The sequence below is a fragment of the Geotrypetes seraphini genome, chromosome 4 (genome assembly GCF_902459505.1).
Source record: "Geotrypetes seraphini chromosome 4, aGeoSer1.1, whole genome shotgun sequence".
Classification (NCBI taxonomy): domain Eukaryota; kingdom Metazoa; phylum Chordata; class Amphibia; order Gymnophiona; family Dermophiidae; genus Geotrypetes; species Geotrypetes seraphini.
In genome coordinates, this window is record NC_047087.1 from 150,301,936 (window position 1) to 150,321,307 (window position 19,372).

At 44.9% G+C, this 19,372-nt stretch overlaps 1 protein-coding gene across 5 annotated transcripts in view; it reads right to left on the reverse strand.

Moving 5' to 3' along the window:
• Positions 1–19,372, reverse strand: part of GNAO1 (G protein subunit alpha o1) — a 1,237,229-nt gene that overhangs the window by 810,223 nt on the left and 407,634 nt on the right. For all 5 annotated transcript variants that reach the window (XR_004539356.1, XM_033943713.1, XM_033943712.1 and 2 more), the window contains exon 3: positions 3,557–3,698. Coding sequence is in view for 4 of the 5 variants with exons in the window: in XM_033943713.1 (XP_033799604.1) it covers positions 3,557–3,698 (142 nt within the window). In the remaining variant the exon portion in view is untranslated. The remainder of the gene's footprint in view (positions 1–3,556; positions 3,699–19,372) is intronic.

A 19,372-nucleotide genomic window follows, 5' to 3' on the forward strand; every position in this document is an offset into this window, starting at 1 on the left:
CTTGTACTTTCTTCACGCCTCTGACTTTGTGTGTCCAAGTGACCTTTCTTCCCCACTCCCTTTGCAGCAAGGGAGAGAATGAGAGAGATAGTGGACAGTGAGAGAGAGGAAGACATTGCACATGGGGTGAAGGAGAAGGCAAGAAATGATGTGCAGTGGTGAGGAGGGGAAAAAGAGTGCACTTTGTGTAGTTTAATTTTGTGGTTATTAATAAGATTATATTGTGTGTATATGAAAAAGAATGGAAGAAATAACATTTACAATTAGTACTATTATTATGGGGATGAGGTCTGGGGAGGAGCTTGGGCAGGTCTGGGGCGGGGTCTAGGGCAGAGCTTTTGGTCCCTCCAAAACAAAAAACGTTCCGCTGCCTATGGGCCAGTCAGCTAGAATGAAAGTAATGCATTAGGGTAATCTGGGTATGGGATGGGTGAATGTTGACTTTGACTTTAGAACTTCTTGTTCACACAGAAATAGTTTTTAGAACTTGTCACTCACATGAAAAAAAAATTTGCACTCATCCAGTCAGTCCTTAGAAGGAGCATTGCCTCTGACCTTAAAAAAAACAACTTTATTTTCACCTTCACTTCTGGTTTTGGCTTTGCTTCTAGAAACAGCCACAAAGCATCAAGAGAGTGAGTTATCCACATAAGAGAGTGGATTAAAAGTATAAGAGAGTGAGTTAGAAGATATGGTTGTGCGATACCGTAAATTTATTTATTTTCTAGTACTTCTATAAGCAATACTGCAAATTTAAAAAATTTAAAAATTAAAAAAAAATTTAAAACATTCTAAATGTTCTACTATAGTTTTGTCAAATGCTGTCCCATGCAGGAACCTAACCCTATTTTTCCTATAAGATCCATTAGTCACTTTATGTGTTTTTGAGGTGCAAAATATACTGCTGGAACTTAAACTCTATTTTCCCATAGAAGCAGCATTTTGTGATTTTGCGGTTCGCAGATTGTTATGCCCCAGCATATTACTGATAATTTTGTTTACTAATATGTATTCTCAAGTCTGCTGACCTGAACTCCTGACCCCCAAAGAAAAGTAATACCAGATGGTCTCTACAATAACCTTGCTTATTTGAGATCCTGACCTCTTTGATCTGACTTCCTTGACCACACCAAAAGGATAAGTAAAGACAGATGGCCTCTGTAACACCTTCTTGATAGCATCAAAGAGACAGTGCAACACCTATCCTGACTTCCTTTATTTGAGTGACAACTGGATAGCATCAAAGAGACAATAAACTGCAACACCTCCTTGCTTATTTGAGATCCTGACCTCTTTGACCTCCTTGCCGCTCAATTAACATCAGTAAAGACAGATGGGAAACTACATCAAAAAGAAAGGGACAGTGAACATCCTAACCTCCTTGATCTTCAAAGGGACAGTGAAACCAGTCTCATGGGAAAACAATTACTGCAAACACCTCCTTCTGACATCCTGACCTGGGTGTTGTCAAAACACAGAACAAAAGAGCAGGACTAATTGTAACAGCAGGACCAGCTGTTTATGCTTTTACTATGAACTCCGCAGTGTGCATCCTATATAAGACCGGGATTCTGACCCTGACAGTAGAATCCATGATGGTTGGCCACGTCTCACGGGACAGTCCTTTGGTCTATCCATCTATCTATTGTAGGGGTTCCCAATGGTGAGGATGGTCTGGGGTCAAGGTGAGGATAATTTATATTTAATTCTTATATGTGTATAATAAAGTGTCGAGGATAAGAGACAGGAAATACAAGACCTTCAACAAAATTTGACAGCAATTTTGGAAACATCAGATAAAGATTTGGTTAAACCAGCAACTCGTACTATCTGTGGCTTTGTTGCCGGATAAAGATTGGATTTTGAAAATGTTTTTTAGGAACAAGAGTAAGGAGTTTCTGGGTTTGAAAATTCAAATGTTTCCAGATGTTAGTAGAGAAACTCAGAATCGTACACGTCAGTTTCTTTTGTTGAAAGCAGGAGTTACACAGCTGGGTGGCATTTTCTTTTTACGTTTCCCATGTAAATGTATAGTAAGATATCGAGATAATAAGTATGTGTTTTTCGAGCCATCTCAACTTACAGCTTTTCTGACACTGAAACGTCTGGAAAAAGAGGGTAAAACAACAACTACCACAATAACAACTATGTAACTGTAATAACAACTAATTGGACTTGGTATTAGAATAATTCCTCAAGTCAGACACATGATACTATTCTTTATTATATAGAATTTAAAATTGATTTCCTTAAAAGTTCACTCTTATATATATCTTGGATCACATAATTATTAAGGACTTGAGATTATCCGATTATAATTTTGTTCATATTATGTTAATTATTTACTTATTATTTTGTGTTCGATCTGACAATCTTTCTGTACAAAATGTTTTGATTTTGTTAAAATTTTTAAAATGATAAATAAAGAATAAAAATAAATAAATAAAGTGTTATTGTTTATGCTTTATATTGTCTGTGTGCTTTTCTGAGTGTCACTGATCATCCCACTTGTCAGAAATTAGTGGCGGAACACAGATTTTCCCAGGAACCATACCACAAATAACAAGAATAGACTGTACTGCCTCTTACCAAAGTGCACGTATAGTTTACAGCATAGTATAGTTTACAATAAATAACATTTCAGATACAATAACAAACAAAATAGAATAAAAATATTATCGTTCTCCTTCCTTTTCCTCCTTAATAGTCCAGCATTCTTCTTTCTCCCTTCCCTCCCCTCATGGTCCAACATTTCTCCTCTCTCCTCCTGCCAAAGGTCCAGCATTTGTCCTTTGCCCTGCCTCAATGGTCCTGCATCTCTGCTTCCAGTCACCTTCCCAGCTGGTGATCCAGCATCTACCCTGTCCTCTCAAGTAACTCCTCCTTCCACCAGGTGTACCTTTTAAAATGTTTATGCTTGTAGCAGCCATTGGCAGCAGTTCATATGCAATGCTCGCACCCTCCCCACAGCTTTCACTCTGACACTTCCTGCCTATTTGCAAATAGGAAGTAATGTCAGAGTGAAGGCTGTGGAGAGGTCATAAGCATCACCTCTGCATCACATATGAATTGCTGGTTGCTGCTCATGGCAACAACAAATATATAATAACTTTTAAAAAGGTACATCTAGGGAGTGCTGCTTAAGAGGCCAGGGTAGATGCTGAATCACTTAATGAAGGGGACAGGAGATGGAAAAAAGCTGGACTGTGAGATCAGGAAGAACACAGAGATGAGGTGTCATTTCTGGAGTCATCAGAAGTTCTGAAACGCTGTTCTATGACTCTTTGACCCCCCCCCCCTTTTTTTTAACTCCATTGAACCTCTCTATAGTCTGCTCTGCTATCATATTCAAATTACTTGTCTCCTAAAAGAAGTCCTAGGGTTAAAAATCAAATATCTATTAGTAATTAAGATAGGCGAGTGCTACATTTTTCCAAGTTAATAGTAGGACAAATTTAATTTTCTTTAGATTTTGACAATATTTACAACTTAATACAGGAGTTGATCCTCCAAAAGATCCTTGTGAAATGAATTGCTGAGCTACTAAAAGACTTACTCTTCGTTCTTTGTCCCCATATTCAATGCCCAAGGTATCCATGGCACGTACAATAGCTGCCAATGACTGAATAGTGTTGCTATAGACTACAGGCTTGTATTGCTTCACATCTTCTCCAGAGAAGCCATCTTCATGGATAATCCTGAACACAAATAAAAGTAAAGAGCATGGATAAAGACTGTATTAAGACTAAACAGCAGTCAGATTAAAATAAGATTACTATACAGAGGAGGATTAAGGGTGCCATGGGCCCAGGTACTATCCTGGCCATTGTACCCACTTTTCACATTACCCTTTGCCTCTAATCTAACCATTGATAGGCTGCCACCACAATTTGGGTCCTAGATGGACTACCGTATTTTCTCGCATATAACGCGCGCGTTATACGTGGTTTTTATGTACCGCGCATACCCTTGCGTGTTATACGCGTGAGCGCGTTGTACAAAATTTTTTTACATAGTTCCCCCCCGACGTCCGATTCACTCCCCCCCCCGCAGGACCGCTCGCACCCCCACCCCGAAGGACCGCTTGCATGCACCCGCACCCCCACCCCGAAGGACCGCTCGCACGCACTCCCACCCGCACCCCCACCCTGAAGGACCGCTCGCACCCCCACAGCCTCCCGACCCCCCCCATCATGTAGAAGCTCCTACCGGAGTCCTGCTGCTTCCTCTTGGCGGTCCCGACACCCGACACGATCGGGGCAAGAGGGAGCTCAAGCCCTCTTGCCCCAGCCAACCGCGGCACCCCCGACACGATCGGGGCAAGAGGGAGCTCAAGCCCTCTTGCCCCCCCGACTCGATCGGGGCAAAAGGGAGCCCAAGCCCTCTTGCCCCGCCGACTCCCCAACTCCCCGACAATATCGGGCCAGGAGGGAGCCCAAGTCCTCCTGGCCCTGGCGACCCCCCCCCCCCGCTAGTTGTTCGGGCCAGGAGGGAGCCCAAACCCTCCTGGCCACGGCAACCCCCTACCCCCACCCCGCACTACATTACGGGCAGGAGGGATCCCAGGCCCTCCTGCCCTCGACGCAAACCCCCCTCCCCCCAACGACCGCCCCCCCCAAGAACCTCCGACCGCCTCCCCAGCCGACCCGCGACCCCCCTGGCCGACACCCCACGACACCCCCACCCCCCTTCCCCGTACCTTTGTGTAGTTGGCCGGACAGACGGGAGTCAAACTCGCCTGTCCGGCAGGCAGCCAATGACGGAATGAGGCCGGATTGGCCCATCCGTCCCAAAGCTCCGCCTACTGGTGGGGCCTAAGGCGCCTGGGCCAATCAGAATAGGCCCGGGAGCCTTAGGTCCCACCTGGGGGCGGGGCCTGAGGCACATGGGCCCAACCCGACCATGTGCCCAAGGCCCTGCCCCCAGGAGGGGGGGTGAATCGGACGTCAGGGGGGCATCAGGCTTTCAGGGTGGGGACAGGACTTCAAGGGGGAGAGGAGAGTCGGGGCGGGCGAAAGGAGAGTCGGGCAGCATGCGCGGTATACGGGTGTGCTCGGTATATAAAAATTTCTGTACATAAATTTGTGTTTTTCGCGTGCTATACCCGTGTGCGCGTTTTACACAGGTGCGCGTTATCTACGTGAAAATACGGTACTCTCTCTGCCCTTCTCTTAATTCATCATTGGTACCATGCATATTTGAATACTTTTATAAATAAGCATTGGTTTTGGCAATAGGAATCATTGCTTCTGGAAAGAGTAACTGCTTACAGAATCATTCTTTTTTCTTTTCTCTGTTTTACATTGGCACTTTGTTAGTAGAAGTCTGGCTTCTAATATTACTGCATGTACATACACCTATTTACTAATAGCAACCTCAGATTTGTCTGTAGATGCCATTTTAGAACTCTTGCTATCAGGACTGGCTGAAGGGGTTATGGTGTCCTGAACCAACTTTTGCTTTGGTGCCCGCCCCCCACCTTGAAGCCAATCTTCCACTCTAAACCATGCAGATATCAGGACTCAAGGCAATGAGACAAGAGACAAGAGATGACCTGATGAATCCCCCTCCCTTACCAAGGCACTCAAAACTGTGAGCCTTCCCGTCACTAAGAAAACTGGTTAGTGCTGCTTGTCCCATGGAAAAAGTAAGCAACATATTTCCAGGCTATATAAGGGTAAATTTTCAAAACATACTTGAATGTTCGGCATAGCACCAAACGTCCAAGTACCTTTCTGTAACCATTTTTGGTAATAGTGTATATACTGTATAGTTTCATAAAGCAGAAAAATGGAACATGAAAGGGGCATTCCAGAGCAGCAGAAAGTACACAAATATGGTATACTTGTAGGCACCAATATTCAACACCTATACATGTAACTAATATGTTTGGCCTGGATATGACAAAACCAGGATAACCTGAAGCGACCGGGCCAAATAAATAAACTATACATTGTAGCGTGGCCGGTCCTCAAAGCTCGCAGTAACCGGCTCACGCTCGCAATATTCTCCCCAGCGTGCTTCCTCAAGAAGGAGGAAGTCCCTGTTGTACATAAACTTATCTTATGTGAAAAAAAACAGGATGGCCTCACACAAGTAAGTATTGAATAACAAAAGTCAAATTTATTGTTCAATTCACAAATCAAAGTAAAATGCATCAAAAGAAAAGTGTATTCAACAAAAAAGGTCTTTGGCAAAACATACCACATAATGTGAAAGAAACCAGCCTGGTCTGGATCATGTTCCAAAGTTCCTTAACAATGTCCCAGGTGGAATAAAGTCCCTTAATAGTCCTTAACTCCTCCAGAGTCTTATTGGTAATTGGCAAACTCTGTGTGCTATACTGCACTGTACAGCCTCAGCAAATGCAGCAACAAACATTGGCAGATTTGTCAAAAGGGTTCTTTGGTATTCCAAAAGAAAAATAAATTCACAAACTATTCACTATGACACAGTGTAAATCCTGTCCCAAACTTCCAGGATATTCACACCTGTTTGCTGAAGTTTTGTTCCACAGCAGCTCTTGATAAGCAAGAGGAAAAAAAACCTCACAACAGCAAAACCCTTGACTAGCATATCTTTCATTCATTAGCAGACTTCCAGCAAATCCTCAGGTTCAACAGAAAAGGAAACATTTAACAAAACTCAGCACACAAAAAAAAACAATTCCAAATTAATCAGTTTCCATTTCTTCACCCATTCCCACCTCAGGTAAAGTGCTGTACTCCATAGCTTCACCTTCAGGATTTACCAAGCTTGTATTCTCTAGTTCAGTGTCCAACATCTCAATGTCCCTTGGCTCAGGGGGACTAGGAGACTCCTTCCACATGAGAGCTTCTCCTCTGTCTCCCTTCCTCTTGGTCAGCCAGCCCTCTAAATGCTGCCAAGCTGCTGTACCACGCCCAGCCCTACTCCTGGGCTGAACTTCCTTCAGCTGTGTTTTCCTTCTCCCCTGCTTAGCCAGCTTGACACAAAATGGAGGATTTAAAGAGCCCTTACCAGTTTTCATCAGGCTGTGTTCTGCCTTAGGTTTAAACACAGCCTGTGTTTCCTGATCTTGCTCTTGTCTATCAGGGATAACATGGTTGGCCCGGACTAGTTTCAGGGAGTGATTTTTGTGACTCTTTCCTGGCACAAGGCCGGCATTGGACTCGGGCTTGTGACAACATATAGGTGTTGAATCATGGTGCCATATTCTTAGTAAATAGCATTCAGTAAATGGCACTCAAATTTAGGCACTGAGAAAAATCAGTGCTAAGGGCTATTATATAAAGGGCACTCCAGGCCATAACAACATACAGCTGAAACCTGTTGTAAACCCTGATGAGAAAGTTGGATGTGTAGACTTGGTAATCTATAACACTGTGCCTAAATATATGGAACACCCCTGACCCATCTATGCCTCTCCCAAATTAATGCCAAGTGCCAGTTAATGCCAATTAGCATCAATAATAGATTGTTAGCACCCAATTAATTAGAATTTGAGCACCCATAGAATCCGGGGGATAGAGTGTTTCTGTAAGCACGCATAGTTTACATGGGTATTTTCAGCAACACAAAGAACACATGCAGTCACTGAAAATACAGTTCAACTGCATGTATGCTTCCATGTACATAAACCCAAACAAAAAACCCCTCTGCAATGCAGTTTATATACAGCAAGAATTGTAACTGTTTAATCATGTAGCCTAGGGCTCAAATATAAAATTCCTGCACACTTAATAAGAATGGTGTTAAATATTAGTATATATTCTGCAAAAGAACCCAAATAAACAAAGAAAATGCAAAATGCCCACATACCAAGGAACAAGAAGCACAGTTACGGGTGTTATCCAGGGACAGCAGGCAGACATGTGGGTGACATCATCCACGGAGCCCTGGTACAGACAGCATTAAAAGTGTAGTACCACTTTAAGTTTTTAGAAACTTCGCGACTGTCTGCACTGTGCATGTGCTAGTGCCTTCCCGCCCGACATAGGCTCACAGTTCCTCAGTTCCATAAGCAAGCTAAGAAGCCAACCAGGGGAGGTGGGTGGGTTGTGAGAATATCTGCCTGCTGTCCCTAGATAACACCTGTTAGGGTAAGTAACTGTGCTTTATCACAGAACAAGCAGGCAGCATATTAAGAACATAAGAATTGCTGCTGCTGGTCAAACTAGTGGTCCATCGTGCCCAGCAGTCCGCTCCCACCACGGCCCTTAGGTCAAAGACCAGTGCTTTAACTGAGTTTAGCCTTACCTGTGTACGTTCTGATTCACCAGGAACTTGTCTAACTTTGTCTTGAATCCCTGGAGGGTGTTTTCCCCTATAACAGCCTCCGAAAGAGCATTCCAGTTTTCTATCACTCTCTGGGTGAAGAACTTTCTTACGGATTTTGTACGGAATCTATCCCCTTTTAACTTTAATAATAATAACTTTATTTTTCTATACTGCCAACACCCAAAAAGTTCTAGGCGGTTCACAGAATAAGAGGACTGGACATTCCAGTGATGATACAAAGCACACAGAAAAGCAGTACAATATTTCACTAGTGAAAAATACAATAAAAAAAACTATGACATAGTCATCAATCAAGTAACAAATTTTTTGAACAAATAGATCTTAATCAATTTTCTAAAGGTGCAATAAGATGCAGATTGTTGAATCAAGTCGTCTAACCATACTTGAACTTTACCTGCTTGATAAGACAAAGATCGATCAAAGTAGTTTTTATAACGGCAATTTTTGGAATTAGGAAAAGTAAATAAACCAGTACACTAAGTAGGCCTAGTTGAAAATCCCAGCCCAACCTCTCAGCTTTCGAAGCACCATACTCTGTTTTCCCAGGCTATTCAGCCCATTGACATTTCATGACCCAAGTGAAAAAGACTGCTTCCCCAGTCCCCTCCCACCCTGCACATTTTCCTTAATACCTAATCCCACCCTCCCTCCCTCCCCTCCATCCCTCAGAACCTTGCGCTGATCTAAGAACATAAGATTTGCTGCTACTGGGTTAGACCAGTGGTCCATTATGCCCAGCAGTCCACTCACGCGGCGGCACTTAAGTCAAAGACTAGTGCCCTATTTGAGTCTAGCCTTACCTGCGTACATTCTGGTTCAGCAGGAACTTATCTAACTTTTTCTTGAATCCATGGAGGGTGCTTTCCCCTATAACAGCCTCCGGAAGAGAGTTCCAGTTTTCTACCACTCTCTGGATGAAGAAGAACTTCCTTACATTTGTATGGAATCTTTCTCTTTTTAACTTTAGAGAGTTCTCTCCACCTTGGAGAGAATGAACAATCTCTCTTTCTCTACCAAGTCTATGCTCTTCAATATCTTGAATGTCTCGATCATGTACCCTCTCAGTCTCCTCTTTTCAAGGGAGAAGAGGCCCAGTTTCTGTAGCCTCTCATTGTATGGCAACTCCTCCAGTCCCTTAACCATTTTTGTCTCTCTTCTCTGGACCCTTTCATGTAGTACTATGTCTTTTTCATGTACGGTGACCAGTGTTGGACACAGTATTCCAGGTGGGGACGCACCATAGCCTGGTATAGTGACATGATAACCTTCTCTGATCTGTTTGTAATCCCCTTCTTAATCATTCCTAGCATTCTGTTCTCCCTTTTTGCTGCAGCCGCACATTGTGCGGACGGCTTCACTGACTTGTCTACAAGTACTCCCAAGTCCTGAGGGCTCTCTCTGAATACAGCACCGGACATCCTATATTCGTGCATATGATTTTTATTAACAATATGCATCACCTTGCACTTATTCATATTGAACCTCATTTGTCATTTCACGGCCCATTCCTCCCTAGCTTACTACAATGGGATGGAGGGAAAGTTGGTCATTAAGAAAATACATCTAGAATTGGATTACAGACAGTAGTGAGATGTGAATGTGTAAACTAAGAACTAAGTAGCAGCTTTACAGATCTCATCAATGGGCATGGAATGTAAGAAAGTAACTGAAGCTGTCATAGCTTTGAGCCAAGTGATGAGAAATGCCATAGAAGTAGTCTGGGATCCAAGGTAGAGTTACTTCTATTGTTGTGGCTGCCCAGAAACAGACGATCTAGAAGATGGTCTGTGAACAACAGATCTGTGTCTCAAAGAAGATTTCTGAGAAAGAGACTTAGACTTTTTCTTGTTCAAAGTATTCAAAGTCTATTCATGCTGAGCTAGCTTATTGTGCTGCCATCTCTATGGACTCACCAAACAGCCCCTTCCCCAAACATGGAACATTGGCCAGCCTATTTTGGAGATTGATGTCAATATCCGAGTCTGAGCCAAGGTAAGCGTCTCATGGCTATTGACAAAGCAGACACTCTAGAGGATATTTGAAAAGCAATATGGAATATATGTCGCAGTTTGAGAAAGAGTTGGTATTCCAAAAGGTGCTCTGAAGGAATATATTGTTGAAAATTGGATAACCAATGTACATGTTGCTGTAGATACAGAGATATATAGAAAGAATAATTGAGTTTTCTACTCAATAGCATAGAGTTTTGGCCAAATCTGTGCATTGTACGGCCCTCACGACATGGAGGCAAAGAAACATGGACTTTCGTATCAAAATATTTCTTCAGAGTTGAATCCACTAATAGAGAATGATGTAGAAGTTCATGACTGTCAAAACCTGGACTAGGAAAGATTTTATACATAGAATCCAGTTTAACAAGAGCAGCTTTGACAGACAAAGTGTCTCTCAATTTTTTAAGAAAGTTTGTTTAAACATGTCATGTAATGGCAAGTTGGAAAATTCTCTGGGAGACTCAGTAAAATTGAGTATGTCTGAAAAATCTGTAATTGAAGAATTAGCCTCCATTGGAAGAGATAAATCCTTGCCTAGCTGATTAATGTATGAGGCAAAAGCAAAATCTTCAGGTGAAGACCGCCTCAAAAAACTCAGGTTCTGAAAACAAAAATCCACAGTCTGCATCAGATCTTGAATCAGAAAATCCTTCTGGAAAAAAATGCCTATGATAAAGCCTACACTGCTTCCGGTACCGATCCGATGAAGGTAAAGAGGATGGAGGAGAAGCATGTTGTTGTTTCAAAAGAGGAGGTGGACGTGATGAAAAATACCGAAGCTGAGGTCTAGAACACCGCACTGAAGACTGAACTCTGAGGACTTTCTTAAGAGATCAGACTCCTCAGATGAACTTTGAGGGGAGGAATGCTGGCTTAGCCTAGTTCTCAGTAAGCCTGGTTCTAAGAGAGAGGTTGTAGAGCAGGGGTGTCAATCGGTCCTCGAGGGCCGCAATCCTGCTGGGTTTTCAGGATTTCCCCAATGAATATGCATGAGAACTATTTGCATGTACTGCTTTCATTGTATGCTAATAGATCTCAAGCATATTCATTGGGGAAATCCTGAAAACCAAACTGGATTACGTCCCTCGAAGACCGACTTTGACACCTGTGTTGTAGAGCAGTGTTCTTCAACCTTTTTACACCTATGGACCGGCGGAAATAAAATAATTATTTCATGGACCAGCAAACTAATAAGACTGAAATTTTTTTAAAACCCCATTGCCGCCCCGTCCCGTTAACCATCTGACCCCATCCACACAAACCTCAAATAGTTATGATTTTATATTGAACATATTTTATTAAAGTATAAAAATAAACAATATTCTGTACAATTGTCATTTTAAAAATATAAATAATACAAGGCAAGGATCAACAAAACCCCCGTCTCCCCTCCCCTTCACATATATCCCCTCTACTATCAAGAAAACTGAATAAGCCAAATTATTACAGAATGCTACACAAATATCATGCTAACAGAATACCGCAGTCACACATGGCAGGAATGGTGTTAGGGGGAGTGCAACTAGGGCAACTGCCTCCTGGTCAGAGAGAGCCCTAAGCCAGCTGGAAGCTAAAGACTGCACTCCCCAGTTATGTCTAACATCAGCTCTAGCAGGATACATATTTTAAATCTGATATATTCTAATCACAAGATAGAAATAAAATTATTTTTTTCTACCTTTTGTCGTCTCTGGTTTCTGCTTTCATCGTCTTTTCACTCTCTTCCATCCAGCATCTGCCTCTTCCATCCACTGTCTGCCCTCTACCCCTCCCCCTCCCATATGGTATCTGCGTTCTTTCTATGCCCCTCTCTCCTACACCAGATCTAGCATCTTTGTCCATCTTTCCTTATTTTTCATCTGACCCCCCCCCTTCCCAGCATCAATCTCTCTCTACTTTGTCATTCCTCTGTCTCTCCCCTTTCCCTCATTTGATCTCTCCATTCCATCCTGACTCCTTCCCCTCCTCTAATCTCCCTGCCAGCTGTTTCCTTCCAATGTTCCTCCTCCCCTGTCCAGCAGTACCTTCTCCCTTTCTTCCTCCCCTTATCAAACAGTAACTCTCTTCCCTTCCCCTTCTCCCCTGTCAGCAGTATCCCCTTCCCCTCCCTTGTCAAGGAGTACCCCTTCTCCCTTTCCTCCTCCCCTTATCCAACCGTAATTCTCGTCCCTTCCCTTTCCCTTCTCCCCTGTCAGCAGTAGCCCCTTCCCCTCCCTTGTCCAGGAGTACCCCTTCTCTCTTCCCTCCTTTCCTCTCCAGCAAATGTTTCCTCTATGTAGGCTAGCGGCAGCTCTGTGTGTTTTTAACTTCGGCACACAGCTGCCCCTAAGCATTATTTTAGCCGCGGTATCATGAGGCAGCCTCGGGGCCTTTGGTAGGCCGGCCCACATTGCATCATCGAAACGGGCCAGCCTACCAAAGGCCCCGAGGCTGCCTCATGAATCCATGGCTAAAATACTGCTTAGGGGCAGCTGTGTGCCGAAGTTAAAAGAACACAGAGCTGCCGCTGCTTGTCTGGGGATGCGGAGACATACGTTGGAGAAGGAGTCATACGCGGCAAGAGTCGGTGGTGGAAGGCAGGAGTGCCGGCATAGCAACGGCAACAGGAAGTTGCACGTCAGCTGACGCCGGCACCTTTTGCTGCGGCGGGGACCCGAATCCTTCGCAGACCGGCAAGATTTTTTTGCGGACCGGCGGTTGAAGAACTGTGTTGTAGAGGATCAGCAAGCCCACTCCTAGCTCATTTCTTTATTTATAACAACCTGTGAACTACTGTCTGCCTCTGGAACAGGGCATTACTTTGGTAGGATTTTTCTGTGCTTTCTTGTTTTATTCTTCAAGGTGTAAGTTCTTCTGTACCACAGCATGGCTGAGAAACATCATATCACCAAAACTGCTGCTCAGGTTACAACTTCTGGCTCTGTGCTGACAGAAAATGTTACCCAGGCAGAGGGAGTAGTTCCATGTACAAGCTGTCTTCAGCTTGAATCCCTCATGAAGGAAGTAAAAGAACTGAGAGAGGAGGTGGCAAGATTGAGAAGCATCCATGAAAATAAGAGGTACATCGATGAAATGGTTCATGAGGCGTCAAATATTTCCAGTAGTGGGGAAGAAGAGGCTGTGCTGAGGGAAGGCAGCTGGACTCAGATTACAGAACACTGCAAGATTGGTACTGTGACTCCCCCCACCCTTGAACTGAAGAACCGGTATGCTGTCCTTGAAGTGGAGGAGATGAGAGCATCCCAAGGAAAGGAAGGACCAAAACTTGAAATCCCCAAAATTACTGGATCCATGACCATTAGGAGGAGTAAGGTAGTGGTAGTTGACAATTCCCTTCTGAGGGGTACAGAAGAATCCATCTGCAGACCAGACATGATGTCACAAGAGGTATGCTGTCTACCTGGTGCCAAAATCCAAGATGTTACGGAGAGCTTGCCGAGACTCATCAAGCCTGATGACTACTATCCAATGCTACTTATCCAAATTGGCACTAATGATGCTTCCAGGTATCCCTGCGAACATGTCAAAAGTGACTTTGTGGCTCTGGGAGAGAAGGTGAAGTGGTCAGGTGCGCAGGTGGTATTCTCAGCCATCCTCCTTGTCGAGGGTAAAGGCCAGGACAGAGAAGCTCGCATCCTGGAGATGAATGTGTGGCTACATGGACAGTGTTGTTGAGATAGTTTTGGTTTCCTGGACTATGGGATAATCTTTCAAGGGCTGTTGAGCAATGATGGTGTGCATCTATCAAAGAAGGGAAGAAGTGTCTTCACCAGCAGGTTAGCTAATCCACTTCTAGTTTAAAGAGGACTTTAAACTAGAAGTGATGAGGCAGGGTGATCAAAGCTCCCAGGTGAGTATAAGCCCTCAGGTAAGTAAATCACTGAATACCTCTATACAGATGGGAAAAGGGGGCAATGTCTGGAAAGCATAAGCAGTATATACTAATGCTCGAAGTATGGGAAACAAGATTCTGGATCTAGAAGCTGTGATGGAAGAACAGGAGTTGGATAAAGTGACGATCACAGAGACATGGTTCACAGAGAACCATGACTGGGATGTAGTTATAACGGGCTACAATCTGTTCAGGAAAGACAGGGATGAAAAGGAGGAGGAATAGCGTTATATGTTAAAGATCATATTAAAGCCACACAATTGCAGGATCTGCAGGGCAAAGAAGAGGCACTATGGATCAATTTGGAAAGAGGGAATGGTGAATAAATTTAAATTGGTGTGATATACATGCCTCCTTCACAGACAGAAGAAGTAGATAGAGATTTAAAAGTAGACATTCAGAATATATCTAAAAAAGGGAAAATCTTGCTAATAAGTGATTTTAACATGCTGGATGTTAATTGGGGTATCCCTAATGCGGGGTCTTCTAGAAGTAGGGAGATTCTGGATTCTCTACAAGGAGACCTATTCCAGAAGTTAGTAATGGAACCCACACGGGATAGGGTTAAACTGGACTTACTGCTTACAAACAGGGAAATTGTTTCTGATGTTACAGTGGGTGATCATCTGGCACCCAGTGATCACTGCATGGTACAGTTTAATATTAAGATGGGTATAGAGAAGGCTCATTCAATATGGCTTCAGACCCAATTTCAGCAACAAATCCCTAATGGCCTCATTAATTTCAAAGGTATGGGAAATTTGAGCTACAAAGAACACCTCAGAAAACTGAGCTTGTTCACCCTTGAGAAGAGAAGACTGCGAGGGGATATGATAGAGACTTTCAAAATACTAAAAGGACTCGACAAAATAGAACAGGAAGCATCGTTATTCACGTTGTCAAATGAGACTCGGACAAGAGGGCACGGGCTGAAATTGAGGGGCGACAGGCCCAGGACGAATGTCAGGAAGTTCTGTTTCACACAGCGAGTGGTGGATGTTTGGAATGCTCTCCCGGAGGAGGTTGTGATGGAAACCTCCATTATGGGATTCAAGTGCAAGTTGGATGCACACCTCCTTGCAAATCACATTGAGGGATATGGCTAAATATGGTCATCATAAGGGAACACCTAGATTGGCCTCCGCGTGTGCGGGTCACCGGACTGGATGGACCAAAGGTCTGATTCGGTGAGGGCATTTCTTATGTTCTTATGATGGCAGAAAAGGGCCACGGCCCATCTAGTCTGCCCACACTAATGGCCCACCCCCTACCTCCATGAAGAGATCCCACATGCCAATCCCATCTTTTCTTAAAATCTGGCATGCTACTTGCCTCAATTACCTGTTGTGGAAGATTATTCCAGGGATCAACCACCCTTTCGGTGAAGAAATATTTTCTGGTGTCGCCATGAAATTTCCCACCCCTGATTTTCAACGGATGCCCTCTTGTTGCCGTGGGTCCTTTAAGGAAAAAGAGATCCTCTTCCACCTCGATACGACCTGTGACATATTTGAACATCTCGATCATGTCTCCCCTCTCTCTGCGTTCCTCGAGAGAGTACAGCTGCAACTTACCCAGTTGTTCCTCATATGGGAGATCCTTGAGTCCTGAGACCATCCTGGTGGCCATTCGCTGAACCGACTCAACTCTACGCACATCTTTTTGATAATGCGGCCTCCAGAATTGTACATAGTATTCCAGATGGGGTCTCACCATGGATCTGTACAATGACCTTGGGCTTACGGCTGACGAAACTTCTACAGATAAAGCCCATAATTTGTCTAGCCCAGGATGAAGCTTTCTCCACTTGATTGCCAGTCTTCATGTCTTCGCTAATGATCACCCCCAAGTCACGTACTGCTACAGTCCTTGCTAGGATCTCACCATTTAGGGTGTAAGTCCTGCATGAATTTTTGCCAAGGTGCATGACCTTGCATTTTTTTGGCATTGAAACTTAGTTACCAAGTCTTTGACCAATGCTCCAGCAGGAGTAGGTCCTGCGTCATACTGTCGGGCATTGAGCTTTTGTCGGGCACTGTGCTTTCATCTGTTGTGCGGTTACCTACCATGTTGCATAGTTTGGCATCATCGGCGAATAATGTAATTTTACCTCGAAGACCCTCAGCCAAGTGTCTTACGAAGATGTTAAATAGGATCGGGCCCAAGACCGAGCCCTGCGGCACTCCGCTGATCACCTCCGTCGCATCGGAGAGGGTACCATTTACCACTACCCTCTGAAGTCTACCTCTAAGCCATTCCCTAACCCATGCAGTTAATGTTTGACCCAGTCCCATCGAACCCATCTTGCTCAATAACCTGTAATAAGTTTGCTGTCCTATTACAATTCGATCTATCTGCGGCCTTTGATGTTGTCCACCACGATATAGCAATGTTACTTACCGTAACAGTTGTTATCCAGGGACAGCAGGCAGCTATTCTCACTAGTGGGTGATGTCATCCAACAGAGCCCCGACACGGACATCTTGAAAGCATGTCTTGCTTGAAGAAACTTAGAAGTTTCGAGATGCCCGCACCGCGCATGCGCCAGTGCCTTCCCGCCCGATGTACCGGGCGTGTCTCCTCAGTTCAGGTAGCTAGCCTGAGAAGCCAACCCAGGGGAGGTGGGTGGGACGTGAGAATAGCTGCCTGCTGTCCCTGGATAACAACTGTTACGGTAAGTAACATTGCTTTATCCCAGGACAAGCAGGCAGGTATTCTCACTAGTGGGTGACCTCCAAGCTAACCCCAATGGGATGGTGGGAGAGTTGGCAATTTAAGAGAACAAATTTTGTAGTACAGTTTGGCCAAACTGTCCATCCCGTCTGGAGAAAGTATCCAGACAATAATGAGAGGTGAAGGTATGAACCGAGGACCAAGTGGCAGCCTTACAAATCTCCTCAATCGGTGTCGATCTGAGGAAGGCTACAGAGGCTGCCATTGCTCTGACCTTGTGGGCTGTGACCTTACAGGGAAGGGATAATCCAGCCTGGGCATAGCAGGAAGAGATACAAGCCGCCATCCAGTTAGAAATGGTGCGCTTCGATACAGGTCGTCCCAACTTATTTGGATCAAAGGAGATGAAAAGTTGAGGTGCAGTTCTGTGTGGCTTTGTGCGATCCAAGTAGAAAGCTAGAGCACGTTTACAGTCCAGAGTGTGCAAAGCAGATTCTCCAGGATGAGAATGAGGCTTTGGAAAAAACACTGGAAGCACGATGGATTGATTGATGTGAAATTCAGAGACCACTTTAGGTAAGAATTTCGGATGAGTACGGAGAACCACCTTGTCATGATGGAATACAGTGAAGGGTGGATCTGCCACTAGGGCCTGAAGCTCACTGACTCGGCGAGCTGACGTGAGGGCCACCAGGAAAACCACCTTCCAGGTGAGATACTTAAGAGGAGCCGTTTTGAGAGGCTCAAACGGAGGCTTCATAAGATGAGACAGGACAACATTGAGATCCCAAACCACAGGAGGAGGTTTGATAGGAGGATTGACATGAAAAAGTCCTTTCATAAATTTGGAAACCACAGGATGAGCAGACAAAGGTTTCCCCTGTAGAGGCTGATGGAAAGCCGCAATAGCACTCAGGTGGACTCGTATAGAAGTAGACTTGAGACCAGACTGGGACAGGTGTAGAAGATAGTCCAATACAGACGATAGAGAAGCTTTCTGAGGTTCTGTAGCATTGGAAATACACCAGGTCGAGAATCTCGTCCATTTTTGGGAGTAGCATTGTCGAGTAGCAGGCTTCCTGGAAGCCTCCAAGACCTCCCTCACAGCTTGAGAGAACTGGTGAGGGGTTATGTTGAAAGGAACCAAGCTGTCAGGTGGAGAGACTGCAGGTTGGGATGAAGCAGTGAACCTTGATGTTGAGTAAGCAGTGAAGGAAACACTGGAAGAAGTATTGGTTCCCTGCTGCTGAGTTGAAGTAGAAGGGAGAACCAAGGTTGTCTGGGCCACCGAGGAGCAATCAGGATCATGGTGGCACGGTCTGATCTTAACTTGACCAGAGTCTTCTGAATGAGAGGAAAGGGAGGAAACGCATAAAGGAAGCGATTCCCCCACTCCAGTAGAAAAGCGTCTGCCTCGAGGCGGAGAGGAGTGTAGATCCTGGAGCAAAACTGAGGCAGCTTGAAGTTGTGGGGGGCTGCAAAGAGGTCTATCTGAGGTGTCCCCCATTGTGCAAATATCTGATGAAGGGGTTTGGAATTGAGCGTCCATTCGTGAGGTTGGAGAAGACGGCTCAATTTGTCTGCCAAGACATTGTCCTTCCCCTGAATGTAGACAGCCCTGAGGAAGGTGTTGTGGCGGACCGCCCAATCCCAGACCCGAAGCGCTTCCTGGCAAAGGGAGGCCGAGCCCGTGCCTCCTTGCTTGTTTACATAATACATGGCGACCTGATTGTCGGTGCGAATTAGGACCACCATGTCGTGAAGGAGATGTTGAAAAGCCTGAAGAGCATTGAAGATGGCTCTGAGCTCCAGAAGATTGATTTGATGGAGTCGTTCCGCACTGGTCCAGAACCCCTGAGTGCGAAGACCATCCAGATGAGCTCCCCATGCATAGTTCGATGAATCGGTCGTGAGAACCTTCTGGTGGGGAGGAGAGTGAAACAGCAAACCTCTGGATAGATTCGAAGAGGTCATCCACCAAAGAAGAGACTGCCGTAGAGCAGGAGTGACTACAATGTGTCGGGACAATGGGTCGGAGACCTGAGTCCACTGAGATGCCAAGGTCCATTGAGGAATTCTGAGATGTAGTCTGGCAAAAGGCGTCACATGAACTGTGGATGCCATGTGACCCAAGAGGACCATCATGTGTCTCGCTGAGATGGACGGGCGAGAAGACACCGACTGGCAGAGTAGAAGAAGAGCATCCATGCGCTGAGGAGGGAGGAACGCTCGAAGTTGGATGGTATCCAGGACCGCCCCGATGAAGGGGAGAGTCTGGGTGGGCTGAAGATGTGACTTGGGAAAGTTGATCTCGAAGCCCAAGCTCTGCAGAAAACAAATCGTGGTCAAGGTCGCCGAAATGACCTCTGGGGCCGACGGGGCCTTGATGAGCCAGTCGTCGAGGTATGGAAACACCTGAAGACCCATGTTCCGGAGTGCCGCGGCCACCACCACCAGACACTTCGTGAAGACTCTGGGCGAAGAGGAAAGGCCAAATGGAAGCACTCGATACTGC